At 39.7% G+C, this 18,899-nt stretch overlaps 1 protein-coding gene across 5 annotated transcripts in view; it reads right to left on the bottom strand.

The window, feature by feature from the left end:
* Window positions 1–274: 274 nt before the first annotated feature.
* The window catches only part of LOC6636801 (arylsulfatase B), a 79,244-nt gene continuing 60,619 nt past the window's right edge, over window positions 275–18,899 (bottom strand). For all 5 annotated transcript variants that reach the window (XM_015168249.3, XM_070208080.1, XM_015168250.3 and 2 more), the window contains exon 6: window positions 275–1,175. In XM_015168249.3, the coding sequence (XP_015023735.1) occupies window positions 345–1,175 (831 nt within the window). In that variant the 3' untranslated portion in view covers window positions 275–344. The remainder of the gene's footprint in view (window positions 1,176–18,899) is intronic.

Raw genomic sequence — 18,899 nt, 5'->3', positions numbered from 1 at the left:
ATATGTCGTCTGTGTTTTCTGATTCTTTGCTACAATGTTTAAGTGTAAGTGTAAGTGTAAGTGGTGAAAATGTTTTTGTTCTGGCTCCGGAGTCAGAACCAACTTCATTGAAGTAGCGACGGCTAGATACACTTCTTGTGTGAGCAAAAGCCATAAAGCTTCGGCGAAAGTCTTCACCCCAGACTGATGCACATGGTTAAATGTTGGTGCCAGGGAAAATTACATATAACAAGGTCTTATATTTCTTTTTTGCCCGTAAAATAATTTTGAATAACCGCTGATTCAGTGTCTTAAAATAAAGTTTTAATAATTTTATTTTTCGGAAAAAAAAGGATACAAAAATATTACTTATAAGCAAAGTCGAAGTATGACGCACAATATCGCCAAATCAAGTTTAAAAGATTGGATCCCCATTTTTCAGCCCCACTGGTAACTGTTTCGGTTTCGGTATCATTCCACCATTCCCAGTAGTTTTCGTGAAGAGCGGGATTCGCACGCAAATCCGGTATTGGTACTCGAGCACTTTCGACAGCTTTCAACCGAAACTCGTTTACTTCCTTTTCGAGCTGCTGCACTTGCAATGGATACAGGTTCGCTAGGTTATAGTGCTCGCATGGATCGTTGGTCAAATTAAAGTAACAGGGCGCTTGCAGGGGATGGCACAAATACACAGGCTGCAAGTGTATCGTACCGTTAATGGAACAGTGATGACTTGCATGGGCACGGAGCTGTTTGATATGCTCGCTAGTTAGGCTATTAGAACCCAAAACCTGCTGCACTTCAGAAGAAAGGACCTGCTGAACGTAGAACGTACTTAGCGGATCGATTTCGCCGGCATCCAACTCGCCCAACCAACTATCAAAGCGCCCCTCAAAACGGCTTCCATTGACGTATTTTAGATTGTCCCGCATATATGACGAATATCCAAAAACATCATCCAATACATGCAACAGTGTTCTAGGCTGCGGCTCCAAATTTTCAGTAAGCGTGGGCCACATATTAACGCCATCTATATTGAGATGATCGGGTAGAGCCACACCAGCAGCTGAAGCCAGTGTGGGTAGCCAATCTATTGCATGAATAACCTGATCTGATACGTAGCTACTCTTTTGCAAAAGTGGACTCCAAATAGCGCCTGCGGAGCGTATGCCACCCTCCCAGGGAGATTCCTTTTGCTGTAGAAAAAAGATTAGATTGAAATTGTTAGCTGAAGATTTAAAATTGTAAATGTCGGAGATGGTATAAGTCATACTGCGTGCTACTTCGATTAAATGTAGTATTGTAGTATCTAGTGCTGTAAAGAATGACTTAAACTTATTTAAAAAGCAGCCAATAGCAAAATACCTTAAAATCTATGCGGACACTGTTATAAAGTAAATTTTAAGCGGACCGACTCAAGTTCAATGTTCAATAATTTTATTAAATTCATATATATCATTGCTTTTTAAATAGTTAAAAAATAATCATTATAATAATTAGTTTATCAGACTTGACTATCTCATGACAGCGCTCAATAAATAATACCTCTTTTGAAAATACGTGACTTTTCGGGGAAGGTAAGGTCAATTATTTTCTTCAGAATCAATAGCGGTGATGGCGACCTCTAAATCACCACACAACACATATGACAACTTTATTGTACTAACTATTAATTCCCTAAGCCCATTAAAAATAAATAAAGAGGGTCTAATGTTGTTGTGTAAATATATGTATGTCTGTTAACCATAAAATATATAGGTATATTGTAGATTAGCATCAATATCGGAGTCGACCATCGACCACCAGTAAAAGGCACCAAACTTGATATGTATCTTCTAGAATAGTATAGAAGTTAACAGAGGCCAACGACACCAGCTCCAGATGCTGAAGTAGCACTGGGACGGATGTTCTTACGAGTTAACAGGGGTCAGCAAAATGCAATATAACACCAGCCACAAATGCTGACATAGCTCTGGGCCGGATATTCTTGCACGACGGCAGCGCACGAGGCGCAAGCTAAGCATTCTAGCGGCCGTTGTGAAAAGCACACAATAGCTCAGGTAGTTTTGATCAATCTTTTGTAAATTCAGTTGTTAATCCGGCATTCACTAAGGTCAACATGTCCTATGAACCATGTATGGCACAAGTTCAGAGATGTTGCGTTGCGTGTTTTTGTCTCAGGCCTAAAGCGTAGCCGCACGGATGTCCTGTTCGCGGCAAAGCCTAAGGACTTACCGTCGGCCCTAGCTCTAGTGCAAGAGGTAGAGGAAACCCATGAGAGATCCGCAACCCAGCGGTTTCAAAAATCCTCACTTCACTTCACAATAGCAGCAAAGTCAATTTGAGAAACAGAGTGGCAGGTGGAATAAAGGTGGCGGGTCATAGGAACCAATGAACGTCGATTATCTGTGTTACTCTCCATTTTTTCGGGAAAGCTCCCTGCTGCCCTACATCAGTAGGAGAGTAGCAGGGATATAGACGAGATTTTTCATCGACACGGGCACTTCCAAGAATTATATCAGGCCACATAGAAGGTGTGTGCCCAGAGCACGGCACCACGAAAATCACTAATAAGTGCCTATTATCTCTGTTCGCAGAACTCCCACATTTTTCTTATTCCCAGACCTGTCCACATTTGATGGAATTGTGGGGCTCGACTCGCTCACGCAAGCAGGAGTGTCGCTTTGTCCTTCTGGCCAACTTAAATGTGGAGCAGAAACTAAATAAATCAAATTCCACAGGTGCGCGGATGTAAACTTTACCAATTTTGACTGCATCGTCGCGCCCGATTCTGCAAAAGATGCAATTCTAAAGATGCTAAAAAGCAAACATAAAGCCTTCGCGGATCCGGAAGAAGTACTTCCCTTTAGCACATCAGTGGTGGCCACTATCAGGACCATTTATGTCCAGTAGATGTCCGACTGTACCCCTATTCCATTGAAGCAGCGGAATTCGTTAATAAAGAAATTCAAAGCCTTCTGAAGAATGGTATCATCAACAACCCCATTTGCGTTGTGGACAAGAAGGGGACGGACGAGTTTGGTAACAAGAATATGCGCCTCGTAATGGATTTTCGCAAACTAAAGCAGAGCGTGACCGTAAAAAACAGCCTTTGCAGTTCTCGGGCGCAACGAATTTTGTCAACTTCCCTTTGGGTTGAAGAATGCGGGCAGCATCTTCCAAAGAACTGTTGATGACGTACTGCGTGAGGAAATTGACAAATCTTGTTATGTCTATGTTGACGAAGTCATCGCCTTCACTTGTACGAGCGTGTACGAAGCAAATATGAGAATCTCCATCTTAATGATATTCAGAACATTGAAGCCCCCGGAGGTGAACTACTCCACTAACGAGCGGGAACTTTTGGCTATATTGTGGGTTCTTAGCAAGCTGCGTCACTACCTATATGGGGTAACTTTTGCCGTTTCTGATTCAAGCCCGAGCGCCAAGGAGACGGTCTTGACGACCTGAATACTGATTCCTGCGCAGCCACAGTCCACAGCGAGCTGTCCTTAACCTATAGAATGGAGTCAAACGAAAAGCTTTCCAAAATCAAATTGTCATTGAAGAGGCACGCACCCCCACCAAACGCAACGTCAGCCTTTTCGGGGACAAGAGGCGTCATGAAGTGTGCTTCACTGATCGCACAGCCCTTCTAGATGAACTACTTGACTTGATTAATCCAAATGCAGTTAATGCCCTCTATTGCAACCTGCACCCACTCGCACAGGTGCAGGATGTCTTAATTCGCATGTTTCCAGGCACTTTTGTAAATTTTGTTTTTAGTCCGGGTTTCAATGAGGCACATCGGCCCAGCGACTTCCCGCATAAATTATCTCACTCGCTAGGGCGTTTCGGCCTAGGGTTTTATAAATAATAAAAAATAATAAAATAATCATAATAAAGTCTTATAAAAAATCCGCGAGGACTTCTTATTTTAATATTAATTTATACACACATATCAAGCATTTTTATACCCTCACAGATGGTATTACAATTTTATCGTGAAGTATGTAACGTATAGAAGGGAAATCTCCGACCCCATAATATATATCTTCTTCATCAGTATCAACAGCCGAGTCGATAAAATCTCCAATTTATTTTGCTCGCCAATTTAAGGCACTATTTTGATGCAATTTTCATTTTGAGAATAGACGAATATTCTACAGCACAATAAACTCTACAGAAAAGTTCATCAAGATCGGTAAAGAAACACAAAGAAAACGTGTTTTAGCTGCCATCGTGTTTGCGGCAGCCTAGGGCAAAGTGCAAGAACTTCTGTATACATGTGCACACACATTCCTAAGCGTCTTTATTGGATTTTTTCAATATGGCAGCATGGTAATTGCGATTGTATTGTGTCCTGAGCTGCTGTTTAAATTCGGGTTTTCTCATTGTGATTCAATTCTAGTTGTGGCTGTTGAGTTGAAGCATTTGCTTATAGTGTGGGCTGCTACGAGTTCGAGAGGAACTCTTACCTTTATTTATGTTACTCCTGAAGCAACGTAGCGCGAGTTGAATTTAGGGCTGGTCGGAAAAAGTGTAGGGTATACCCTATTCGGTAGTTCCCGACCTTCTAGCTTCTATTATAGTATACACAAAATATTTATCTTTCATTCAAAGCTCTCGCCACCCTATAAGCCCAAGCCGGTCATTCCTTTAAGTCAAATACATAAGTAAAACGAATGAAACTGCCCACAAAGTTAAACTACAACTTATGTGCTTTTCTCTTTTTGAAAACATACGAACATTCTAATGCACAATAAAATATACTGCTTAAAAATTATATCGCGTTCAGCTAAGAAAGTAATTAAAGAGAACGGGCAGGCATTGAGTAATAAAAATACGAAGAAGGTATTTAGATTAAAAGAAGTTTTTCAAAAATCTCAGGCAAGATATAGATATAGCCAACCTGCTCAGGATCAAGAGATCAAGAGCAGACTCTGGTTCCAAACGACTCAGCATCCAAGGGGCAATGCGAATTGGCGAAGAGCGGAGCTGCAATTCAAGAAGGCCCTTCACAGACACAAATATGCATCCTTTTCCAGAAGATTTGAAAGCATGGACTACACCCATATCTCAGGATACTCGCTCTGGCGAGCAACACCTGAGGCGCCAACCCTGGAGAACCGTGCCCCTTCTTCGCCACAATGGAACATACTGCCTTACAGACGAAGAGCAAGCAGATACCTTCGCCAGCCACCTGGAGGAACGGCTCACACCCTTCTATTTAGCCTCCCCACACGAGCTCGTATCATCAAATGGCAATGAATCAAATGGCAATTCTTCCTGATCACCACTTTAGGTTCAGAAGTGAACATGGCGCTGTTGAATAGGTTCACAGAGTGATTAACTATATTCTTAACGCTTAGCACGACAAAGACTATTGCTATGGAGTCCTTGTAGACGATAAGCAGGCCTTCGACCGAGTCTGGATAGATGGATTGCTCCAGAAAATCAAGATGAGTTATCTTTAAAATTAAAGTCAGGACAGCAATCTCTTCGGCTTGTTATATGAAGGCGGGTGTACCTCAAGGCAGCGTACTGGGTCCCCTCCTCTACAATTTGTACGCGGGGTACATCCCCACTCCGGATGACCTACATGACTTCGCCACCCTAGGCAAACACTTGATGGCCACATTTGCTGATATCGCGGTAATATTTTACTCCGCATACTGTGAGTATGAAGCCACTGATGGGGCCCAGGTCGAACAATGCTTCGAAGTGCCAAGCGGCACACTGAGGCATGGCAAGACTTCAGCAGTCTGGACAGATGGTAGCGCCTTCACGCTGGCATAAGCGCCAAGTATCTTGTACTGGATATAAGACTTACCCTAGGGTGCACATCGAGTGCCTTCTCAAGCAGTGCCGCTGTAAGATGGCCAAGACCAACTGGCTACTGCCCAACAACCCATTGCCACTTCGCTGCAAACTCTCAGTTTACAACTTCGTGGTGGCTCCAACTTGAAGATACGGTATCCAGGTTTGGGGAATTACGTCTCGTACAAATCGAAGACGGATTCAGACACTCCAAAACTTTGCCTTGCGCCGAATGACCGGTGCTGACTGATACGTCAGAAATTCTGCCTTGCGCGGAGACTTCAAAATGGAGACTATATGCAGCTAAGTCGAAGCATTCGCCAACCGATACAACGAACGCTTGCAGCTACACTATAATCAGGAATCAAGAGACCTCGCTGGGAGGTGTGTAGTCAGTATGCTCAAAAGAAGATCATTTAAGACCTCCTCCAACCACGATACAGGAGACAGCGTAGACCCCCCGACTACCTACGTGACGAAGCAAGGAAGACTCGTTTGACGTTTGTCCACGATAAAGGCTGGGGACCCAACCAGGCTTGGCGAAATACCACCTAAGTTAAGTGTGTTGTAATAAAAATGTCTGATATTTTTGATTCAATGCAATAAACATATAAAAAAAAAAATAATAATAAAAATATTTTGTTTTTTTATGTTTTCATTTTATTTTTCTTGTGAACAACTTGAATTTAATTGATATTACTATTAAGTCTAATATTAAGTCTAATGTAAAATTAACAAATGGTGACTACACAAATCGACCTCGGAGATCGATTGGATGACACCTTTGCAATCTCCTTCCCGCTCGGACTTCTCCAATTATACGCCTCTTTAGAAGGCGCCTACCCAGACGATTTGTTTGGTTTCCCAGTCGCTTAACATAGTTCACAGCCTGTATATTTATGACGTCCCCGACTTGGGCACTCTTAAGTCTATTTCCAAATCGGAAGTGCGCATATTCCAGGGGGCACCAGACAAATATTTGAGCATTTTTGCTTGAAACACCCTGAGGCGGGATTTTGCAGCATTCCGTATACCTGAATACCAAAGTACCAGTCGGGCGCTATACAGGTTTTATAAATGGTTACTTAATTGTTTAAAGATAACGCATTGCTACTGTTCAGAAGTCATTTAAATTTTCCCAATCTGCTAACCAAAGCTTCTAAAACGCTTTGGATGTGTTTGTTAAAATTCAAGCGCCTGTCTACGTGCACCCTAAATGCACGCGCAAGAAAAATCCCGGAAATGTATTCCTACGGAGCGCATAGGTCACATTGGTGCAGCTATTTAAATTAATGACAATATTTCAAAGTTTATACCACATTTCAAATTTGTGGAAGTATTGCTGAGGATGTCAGTAGCTCCGTAGACACATCCGTTGTTTTGACTAGATGGCTGTGTTATCTGCAAAAGTGGCGATGCTTAGATAATGTGGATCCACGATTTCAATTGTGGATCTAGTGGGCATGTCATATGTAAAGAGGGTCTAGAGCGTGGGCCCCAACACACTCCCTTAAGGAACGCCAGCCCTGATGGCCTTGATGTTGAACTCAACCCTATCGAGCACTACCAAAAATGACCGTGGCTTTATTTTACTGAGAAGGCCATCATGCCAGACTATGTCCAAGGCTTGTTTTTTGTCTAGGTACGGTGCCACTACGTATTATTCGGCTTTGAAACCCTCGAGGATGAAATTCAACAGCCTATTTAGCTGTTCTGGTGTGCCATGGAATTATCTGAATCCGAACTAAAAGGGGGAATTTTTTCTTTAATTCTTTCTATGGTCAGCAGTCTTCTAAGCAGGCAACGTTCAAAGAGTTTGCCAATCGTTGTCAATTGTAATTGGTCTGTAAGTGTCTAGGGATGAGGGGCTCTTTCCAGCCTTATGGATCACGCATATTGTCGCCTTTTTCCACTGACTAAGACCATGCACCTGTCTCAAATACCGCATTACAGATTACTAAAAATAGGACTGCACTGACCGGCATTGCTTTATGTGTTATGCTGTGTAGGGAAACTGGGTCGCTTAACAAACCTGGGCTCTCCAGTGTGAGTTGAACCTTTATCTTCATGCTTGTATTAAAATGCTTAAAGCGTTACTTTCAGTCTTCGGCGAATGCATCAGCACGTTCCTTTGGAGATCTGGCCCAAGGTCTTCCTGTTTATATCTTCTTGCCAGTCTCCACTGAGAGTGACTCGAAAAGTCAATTAAAGAAACATTTTCCAAAAAACGGTCGATTTCCCTTAGTCTATGCAGGAACTTTTTGACCGAGGTCGACACTCTGCGGTAGATCCTGTCCACAATTGGATCTCCAGAACGACAGTACTGCCTTCCAAGCCTTCACTTCATCAATCTATGCTTGCAGGGGAAGACTCACCTGAAGTCTTTATGCTGTTGTATGCAGGTGCGTCTTGCGTCAGCTCTATAGCAACCCAAGCATTTGTTTTCGCATTAAAGTCGGCGCCCATAAGGAATATTCTTCCTTGTCTGCTCAAAAGTTGCTGAAGCTCCTATGTTGACAACTACAGTTGTGGCGGGAGACTCCTACTAGTTGCTATCTGGATGGTGTCAATTTGCACTTTCTCCTCTCTTTCAGGGTCATTTTAAGAATATTCAATCTCCTGCTTAAAAAGCACCGCAGCTCCTCTTGATCTATTGCTGGGATGATCAGCTTTATTAATTTTATAGCCTGGGATGATGGGCACTCCGTCCTGCAGCAAAATCTCTGTAATAAGCATCACATCAATATTGTATGCAGCCAGAAAGTGCCTTAGCACTGATATACCACGGGCATTCCGGGCCTCATATTGAGGCTTAGCGACATTTCCTTAAGGAAGTGGTTCGTCTCCTTGAGTTCCTTAAACATAGCGTGAAGTGTGTCGACTTTTGCCGTCAGAGCCTCTATTGCCGCTTCCAACTTCGAACAGAGGTTGGCGTAGGCCAAGTTTTTCTCGGGGTGTTTCTGTATACTTGGGGCAGAGTTCCTATTTGTTGTTCTCTTTGAATTAGGATTTTGCAATCCACTACACAGAGTATCTGCTTAAATGTCCAGGTACTAAGGCAAAAGAGAATGAGCTAAAAAGTCACTAAGAGCTTTATTTATCGTTTTAAATTTCATGAGCGGTGGATCGGGTTGGTCCGCGAATACAAAATCAAACCCGAAAATAACAGCAACATATAAACAAACAACATGAAATCCAATCTAAATAACCCAACTTATTTACATCGTGAGAAAGCTTTTCTATAAGAAGCTGCATATGTACATATGTAAGTTCTACAGTTGTTTTTTTATGCTTTTTATACCCTTGCAGAGGGTATTATAATCGTGAAATGTGTAACACATTGAAAGAGACATCAACAGCCGAGTCGATATAGCCAAGGACAATATAAATACTTTAGTCACTATAAAGCCGAGATACGCGACGCATTCTTTAAAAAAATTGTAATTTCTCATGCGCCACATGCATGATTGCGTTTAAAACGCTCCCAGTCGACATGCCTGACATGGTCCAACCAAAGACAATATAAACACTAAGATGAGTAAAGCCCATACATTTGAATGCGCCGCAAAATTTCTAGCATGGCCTTTCATCTGGCCTTTGAGGCTTCGTACGGCATGTCTGCCGACTGGTTGTTCGTTCCCCAAAGACCAGACGAACGAATGCTGAAGTCGCGGCTTACTGATGCTGACAAGAGCAACGAAGTTAGTCGCCAGCCTGCCTTCAGCAAAGCTGGTCGATGCTGCTTTGCGTCGCTTCGTTTTCGAAGTACATTGAAACGAAATTAAATTAATATTATTTTTATTCTCCAATTAAGAAAAAAAAAGAGTGTTAAAAATACAATTACATTTCAAGTCGACTCGAAGGTCATATTTAGTTATGACCCCATTATAATTATAATGGTGTTCCCTGGGTACCGATTTTGCATCGGTATCTACTTCGAGCGGCGACTTTGTTCTTTATAAATAGAACAAAAAATAATAAAATAAAAAACATACAAATTAATTAAATGTATCTTTGAAAACAACAAATTAAAAAATAATAATAATTTAATTAATAATTTCAAATATAAAAAATTACATAAATATTTGCATCGACTAAAAAATACAAATTTTTTTGTACGGAGTACACAAAATGCATTCATATATCAACAGAAATTTGGGGTAGGTCGTGATCTGCGCTAAAAAACTAAGAAAATTGTTTCTTTGCCAGCCGGAGACTTTGCCAGAGCAGTGACATTAAGCGAAAAAGAACTTACGATCGACGCAAAGTGCTTGTGCTTTATCCATGAAATGCATGCTTTATTTAAATGATATATTACCCTAGATACTAACAATTAATTTTACAGGAAAATTTAAGAACTTATATAATTTTTACACAAGGCGCTTCTTGCGCAATAACTATGTTAAGAAAATAGCACACATAGATTGATTTCACTTTTCTTTTTGGACAGTGTATGCTCCAGAAAAGTTCTTGTCTTAGCCAATATCGTGCGTGCACCTTTCGTTGTATGCGTGAATTATACTTGCATAAGAACTATAAAGTATTAATGTATGTTTTGTTATTCACTGCTCTGGCTTTAGCTGGCAAGAAATTAATTTTGTTAACTTTCAAGGGTTGGCTCCACAGAAAATATGTATTTCTAAGTCGATGCAAATATTTACATAATTTCTTTAAATTTAATTAATATTATTTTTATTCTCCAATTAAGAAATAAATTAGTGCTAAAAATACAATTACATTTCAAGTCGACTCGAAGGTCATATTTAGTTATGACCCCATAATAATTATAATGGTCTCCTCGCGGTGTTCCCTGCGTACTTTGTTCTTTATAATTCGAACAACAAAAATAATAAAATAAAAAAAAATAATAATTAAATGTATCTTTGAAAAACTAATAATTTAATTAATAATTTCAAATATATAAAATTACATAAATATTTGCATCGACTTAAAAAAGAAGTTTTGTACGGAGCCTACCTCAGTACACAAAATGCATTCATATATCAACAGAAATATTAGGTAGGTCGTGATCTGCGCTAAAAAACTAAGAAAATTGTTTTTTTTGCCAGCCAGAGACTTGTCTAGAGCAGTGGATAACACCACATTCAAATATGCTCTTATGTATGTATATTCACACGCATACAAACAGAATTGCTTGCACGGCCCTCATAGAGCCGAAGCTGAGAGCAAATTCTATTTTTAGCTTTTTCGTTCTCTTGGCTGTGGGAGCGCAATCCTACAGATTTTGTTTTCGTTCTCAATTTTCAAAAAATCAAGCTGCATAGTAGCATTTTGTTGTGTGGCGTTACTGATCTTAGTGTTCATATTGTCCTTGGTTCATAGTATTCCATAGTCGGGAGCTCCCGACTAGAACCTCTTAGTTGTTTTTTTTTTGCTGGTGTGGCTGTGGAGTAGAGTCGACAGCAAGTAATGCGGTCAGTTGCGAGCTCTTACCCTGCCAAGGGAACTTATTTTTTTAATTGATTAGAACCCTTTACTTGTTTTTATACCCTGAACCCATTAAAAATGGTTATAATGGTATATTGTATATGTGCAAAATCCAAATGTATGTAACAGACAGAAGGAAGCATTTCCGACCCCATAAAGTATATATATTCTTGATCAGCAGCAATAGCCGAGTTGATCTAGCCATGTCCGTATGTATGTATGAACGCAAGGATCTCAGAACCTATAAGAAGAGCTAGAGACTTGAAATTTTAGATGTAGGTGCTCCTTGTGCCTGCGCAGATCGAGTTTATTTCGATAATCGATAACTTATTCGTTTCCAAGCAATCGATATCGATATCCTGTTTTTTGGGCAATTTTGGTAAACAATAAGAGCTAGAGTCACCAAACTCTATATATAGCTGCTAAACTAGAATATATATATGCATTTGCTATTGGAAGAAGAGGGTTCAGGGTATCCCCAGGTCGGGATCTCCCGACGAGAACTTCTTACTTGCTCTATTTGTTTGGTGTTGAAATAAGAGGGTTCAGGGTATTCCCTAGTCGGGAGCTCCCTACTAGAACCTCTTACTTGTCCTTTTTGGCCCTATATTGTTTGACTATTTAGTGTTCCGGCAGAAACTCTTTACAACAATTGTTAGTAAATATTTCTGGCGGAACCCCATTTTACCAGGGGCTTGCCCTGTATTATGGCTTTCACATCATCTGATGAGAAGTAAGGGGCAAGCCTAGAAACAGAAATATGTCTCGTGGAAGAGTCGTCGGCGAGACAGGCATTCGGAGGCTGATGGTTATTAGGCAATGTGAAATCGCAAGGAGTGGGCTTTTTAGGCCCAAGAGACTCATCCAACAGTTTTAGGCTATTAAATTGGGTATCCAGGGCTGTGAGCATATCGTTTAGTTTACGAAAACCCTAAACCCACTCGTGGTCTGACGCATAAACGCCCGCATTTCACCAGCAATCTCGCAACTATAGTGCAAACCATTACGTTTGGCAATAGTATCCCCCACTAGGCCAGTGTAAACCGCACATTTAGAATGGACGACATTATCACACAGCCAACAATGTATGCTGGATTGACTTGCCGTAATTTGCATTTGGCAAGTTTTTTTAAAGCGTACAATTTTATGGCCCATTATTGTGGGTCTCTACTGTAAAAACGCAGCCAAATGAAAAAGAGAGCAGTTTAGATTAATAGCGTATGGCACATCAACAAGCGGCAGAGAGCAGAACTATATCAAAGTGCTAGTTGAAAAAACAGTTGAGGAGCGCAAGAGTTCGAGACCAGTCTAATTTTAGATTGCTTGCTTGCTCACGAATTCTTGCACACCAAGAGAGGCGATGTACAGTTAATTATAAACGACAAAACAACAACAAGAAGCGTACCCACGGAAGCTAATAGCGCAAGCGCACAAATCAAAATGCACAAGAACACAAATTAACAAGTAATAGCTTCTGTCCACTGAACAAATTTCAGAAAATGTCACATATTTGACACGTGTGAAATGCGCCCTGTGTGTTTCACCATAAGAAAACACATTTCACACATCTTTCAAACAATGCACATTTTTCAGAAATGTGTAGATTCGCCCCGAACATTTCGTGTTTTTTGCGATGATTAATCGAGATTTTTATCGATGTTGTGAAAAATGGTAAAGTATCGTAAACATAAACAGCTGATATATCAACGAAGGCAAGCGGCAACATTAAATAAGAAATTTAGAATTAGAGTAATCCCACAGATTTTAGAATTTAAACAAACGAAGAGCTCAAAAAATCACGTCTGTTCGCTTATTCATTGTTGTGACATTCTTTATGCGCCAGCTTTTAATATATTACTCGCTTAACTTTCTTTTATATAAATATGCTAGCTAGTACAGCCCGGCCTTGTCCCTGGCAGTTATGTTATAAAATCAATGTTCTCGAATAGCTTTGAAAATGATTTTGAAACTGAGCGGACAGTAAAAAAACTACTCTCATACAAACGTTTTCCGTAATTTTAGCACTGTTTCGAGTGGAATTTTCCAAATCGCTGAAACACGTATTCATTATATTCTTATGTATCAGACACACCCTAAAATTCTTAAAAAATTACTTTAAAATTCACTTTCCACCGAAGGAGCTTAAATTTTGCAAAAAATGTGAAACACGTCTCAATTGATTTTTTATGTAGATCCATGCAAATGAATTTGAAGGCAAAAGGCCCCCCACCAAATATTTGACTCCCATTTCCACCAAGGAGGAATGGACTTTTCGAAAAGTGTGAAATACCCCTCGAATAAATTTTAGCAATAATCTTTGAAAATGGGCCGATCCGATGGCTAACAAAAAAGTTGTATACCAACGTTTTTCGCTAATTAACCACAACAGTGGGTGGGTGGAAATTTTCAAATTGCTAAAACCCGTATTCATTAAGTTCTTATGTAGAGCTTTAAATAAAAGTTTGAAGCAAATCGGACACCACTTAAAACTTCGCCTAAAAAATCGTTGAATCACATTTCTACCGAAGAAGTTTAGATTTTGCGAAAAATGTGAAACAAGTCTCAAATGATTTTCCATATAGAACTTTGAAATTGAATTTGAGAGCGAAACGTCACCCACCCACTTTGATGTGGGGCTTGGGATGTGCGTTCAGTCAGTCAATCAGTCAGGACAAACAGTTTTATATAGAGAGATGTATCAAATTTAATCTTCAAATTCCTGTTTCTTTCATTCTTATTAAACGTATACAGATTACTTTTTCTTTCCAACAAACTTAAGAAATTTAATACTCGTTTTACTTTTGCCGTTATCATTTACCTATCAGGTTTCATATCATTATATTTAATTCACCGAACGCCATAATCAAAACTTATATTTTGAACTTGTGCTTCCATTATGACCAATGTTCAAAGTTTCGTTAGCAGCAATCAAGGCAGCAGTGCTGTCTCTTTCAACCCTCACTGGTCTTTTCTTTACTGTCTCTTTCAACAGCCTCACCTCTTACATCAGTTTCAACTTCAATCCGATCACAACTTTCAAGCTTAGCGGGTACTTGCCCACCTGGCTTTTTTCTGTTATCATCGTGTGCATACTTTTTTTTTCTATTTTTTGTCAATGACCTGATCACAAATGTCGATCACCGTCTAATAATTCAATGTTAAAGGCCCCTAAACTTTACGATAACAGTAGCTTCTGTCAAATTATCTGTTTATTACTGACACTAAATCGTTACCATTAAAAAAAAATAATCACAATAATTTGTAGGATGTACACACAGCCTGCCTGACATTTCACACGTCCTCGTGTTCACTAGGACCATGCCATATTCGAAGTTGCTTAGTAAAATTTTATAGACAACAATATCATCCGCCATTGTAGGTTTTCTTTTCCACTTTTTTTTATCACACAGCAGCGGATCCCAACAGGTGTCTACTGACTGTGACCATGCCCCTGTCTCAAAAGATTAAAGATTAGTACTTAAAATATTTCTGCACTAATCGGCATTGCTCTAAGCGTTATGTTCTCAATCCCATCATCGCCAGGAGCTTTTCTAGTCTTAAGACCTGCTATGTGGTCGTTGACTGTGATTGGGGCAACTGGAAGGCTTAACTGACCTGGGCTCTACAGTGTGAGTTAAACTTTTTTGTTCATGCTTGCTAGGCTTGTATTTAAAGTCTTGAAGCGTTCCTCTAAGTCTTCGGCGAATGCATCAGCACGTTCTTTTGCAGATCTCGCCCAAGTCGCGTCAAGCTTTCTGGTCGGAAATATGAAAGTCACTTGCTGTTTATATCTCTTCGCCAACCTCCACAGTGAGTGAAACGGTCAGCTTTACTTTGTTTATGCAGCTCCAGCAGCTTCTTGACCCGGTTTAACACAATGCGGTACATCCTGTTTACAGTCTGTCTACAGGCTGTACAGCCTTTCTACAACAGTAATGCCTTCAAAGTCTTCTCTCAATAAGCAGCAGTGCATCATTTGTGGTCTTGAGATATCTGGTTGGGGTATGGGCCTAGCAATGAGTGTCTTCTCCTCCAGATCTCGTTGACAGGTGGCTACAGGTGGCATCAGGCGACCTTTAAAAGTTTTGCTCTTTGGAGTTCTAACTAACCACTAAGGAGATATGAGATATAATTGCTAAAAAATGTTGATGACTTTCAATTTCGAAGTCCTTATCTGGTTGCTTAAAGCAAAATTTTAAATGCTTATAAACATAATAAGTAATCTTCATCTTTAAATACGCAAAATAAAACATTGAAATATCAGACGCAAAATATACTCTGACCGCTAATATGTAGTACTAAATTATATTATATTAAATGTAGTAATTGTAAGTGAAATGTAAAGCTGAGATAGAGGCCAATCTCATGGTCGGGATGTGTAAGGTTCAAGTCAGCGTCAGCTGTTAATGATCTAAGGAATTTACGTATCATTAGTTTGACAGTGTTAAGGAAAAGGAGAGGAGTCTCTTTTTGAGCAGAGGTGATTAAAGATAAATGTGTGTAAATGTGCCCTGATACTAAGTTGTAAAATTAAGAAAGATACAAATACAAATAAAAAACTATTACAATATGGTCGCCACAATATTCTATTTACCAAGACAGAATTGAATTTATACTGAAACAATTATTATTATTTGCCCTTGGTTGTTTACCGTCATAGTCAAGTAGACTTCTGATAATTAATGTTTATTCCTAAATTAATCGTAGAACTATACTATTTACTATTTAATCAAACGTAAATTAGGGATAAAATCAAATCCTTTGTGTTGACTAGCCAACTAAACTTATCCGTCCCTACTAGACTATTACGCAATTATAATCTTTTGATGACTTAATTTGGTTAACTATTTATCTCTCTATATACAACTTTTTGTCCTGACTGACTGACTGATTGGTGATCAACGCACAGCCCAAACCGTAAAAGCTAGGAAGGTGAAATTTTCACTGTAGTTACCTTATGTGATGAAGGTGCACGTTAAGACGGAGTTTCCGGAAACTCCACCCGCAAGTATGGAAAAATCGCGAAAAACGTTTGTATGAAACTTTTTTGTTTACCGATTGGCTCAATTTCAAAGTTCTTCGTTCAAATTCATTTGAGGGGTGTTTCACACTATTCCAAAAATGAATTCCTCCTTTGTGGAAATGGGGGTCAAAGATTTGGTGGGTGACTTTTCGCACTCAAATTTATTTTCAAAGCTCTTTATGAAAAATGATTTGAGACGTGTTTCACATTTTTCCGCCAAACCCAAACTCCTTCGGTAGAAATGCGATTCTAAGTTATTTTGGGCGAGCAGCATTTTGGAAAATTCCACTCACCACTGTCGTGGTTAATTAGCGATAAACGTTGGTATGAAACTTTTTTGTTAACCATCGGATCGGCCTCAAACTTATTTTCAAAGATAATTGCTAAAATTTATAAGAGTGATGTTTCATTTCGAAAAATCCATTTCTCCTTGGTGAAAATGGGAGTTAAAGATTTGGTGGATGGCCTTATGTCTTCAAATTTATTTGTATGGATCTACATAAAAGATCATTGAGACGTGTTTCACACTTTCGGTGGTAAGTGCATTTTAAAGTAATTTTTTAGAATTGTAAGCTGTGTCCGATTTGCACCAAGCTTATTTTCAAAGCTCTATATAAGAATATAATGAATACTTGTTTCAGCGATTTGGGAAATACCACTCGAAGCAGTGGTAAAAGGACGGAAAATCTTTGTATGAGAGTAGCTTGTTTACTGTCCGTTCAGTTTCAAAATCATTTGCAAAGCTATTCGAGAACATTGATTTTATAACATAAGTGCCACGGGCAAGGCCGGACTTTAAATAAGCCGGTAACCATCTCAATTTAAGTCATACGAATCATTCATAGTTGTCAGAGCAAAGCAGCATCGCTGCTCTTTGACCCGTTTGGCCTGTTAAGCCTGTTGTATCGTAAATTCAAAGATACCACTTTAAGAGCTCTGGCCTAACAAATAAGACTGGGATTAATCTATTCCTCTTAGTTTGGATAACTCGTGGCAGCAACCGCAATCAACCTGGATTCAGCTCCAAAAAATAGTAGAATATTTACAGACCGAATATTTACATGGTTTCGACGTTTTCATTTGCTAATCTCAGTCACTCCTCGAAAGACAAAGACTTTTCCTAAACTTGAGTTAAGTGCGGCTAACCCGCGACTGATATAATGTATATATATAGCTTCATTTTAACATGTCGTTTACAGTTTTTCATTTGATCGGAAATTAGGTTCAACTAGTTCGAGTTGGCTGCCAAGTACAATTATTGTTCGGATGAGCAGGTAAAAATTTCCCTGCGAGGCAAGCAATGCCACTATTTCGTTTTGTTTGTCGCTTCTCGCATGTTATAAAATAGCTCAATATTATTTGTTGTTAATTGTCTGGCGCTTATCCCTGTTATCGAGCTCTTTTACCTTTGCACTTTGTCTTAAGCGGCTAGCGTATCAATGCTAGCGACGCTGCAATTCACTCTTGTCTCGTATGTTCGCTATATCGGATCTCTTATCGATCGCTTCGCTAAAAATTGTAAATTTTCACATATTGTCAATACGCTCGCTTTAAGCATATAAAAAAAAAAACAACCCGTTGCACGAACTTATAAAAAAAACGGAATTTTTATAACATTCTTTACCTCTCGCTATTAAGTGCTAACTAAAAAGCTTGTTAGCCCAACATTTTGGTGACCCCGACGTGATATTTTTATTTACCATTATATTGTTCAGTCTGCATTCGAAGAAGCTCAAAACATATTGAAAGAACTAGGCTTTGACGAACTCGGCAGTGAGTTACGCGAGGCTTTTGATGATTTTGATGATTTTCAGTAAGCGCAGTAGAGCATTACTGTCTAGCTCCACATTTGTAAATGAGCTGTAAATTGCTGCTGCGTCAATGACTAGATCCAGAACGTTACCGACCTGGCCGCCAATCAAATTCCCAACGTTTTGTGGAGGTTAAACGGATTGGTCAGTTTTTATTTCAAAGTTCACAACTTTAATCGAAAATTATCTCGACCTCACAAACATTGAAAAAATGCAGCATCTGCGGCTCTGCTTGAAGGACTCTGGGCTGGATACCATTCGGTCATTGAGAATCTGTAGGATCCGCTTTTGCAAATTTAATGTTTGGAGCAACGCTGTTGTATTGTATTGACGAAGAGCATAATTTATGGGAATGCCCAAGATTTGGCAATTTGCCTTGGGAGATGCGCCTCAAAGCAAAACGGTTATCTTTATGCCTTAATTGCCTTAAAAGGGGACATCATTTAAGAACATGCAATCATCACAGTCATCGTAGCTTCCACTATAGTAGATCGTCAGCTTATCCTAATCGGAGCTAGTCTTTTCTACGAGCTAATGTGTGTCGGGCAAATAAAACTGCTCTTATGCAGAAGACACGCTTGGATGGATAGTTGCAGGTGACGGTTCCCAGCAAGACGGTACCTCTCTTTTGGCCAATCGTGTATCGTCTGATGCCCGCACTGACTCTGAGGCCGAGCCGATGAGTTGATTCAACGATTTTGGGAAGTTGAAAGTTTTCCAGACCATGTTGCCAAAGCAACAAAGGAAGAGCTTGACTGCGAGGAGCATTTTGTTAAGAACTTCCAAAGGTTGCCAACAGGAGCATATTCCGTGACTCC

This window comes from Drosophila virilis, chromosome 3 (assembly GCF_030788295.1).
Source record: "Drosophila virilis strain 15010-1051.87 chromosome 3, Dvir_AGI_RSII-ME, whole genome shotgun sequence".
In the NCBI taxonomy this organism is placed as follows: domain Eukaryota; kingdom Metazoa; phylum Arthropoda; class Insecta; order Diptera; family Drosophilidae; genus Drosophila; species Drosophila virilis.
Note: the sequence above shows the minus strand (reverse complement) of the source record. Positions and strands in the feature narration are given on the sequence as shown.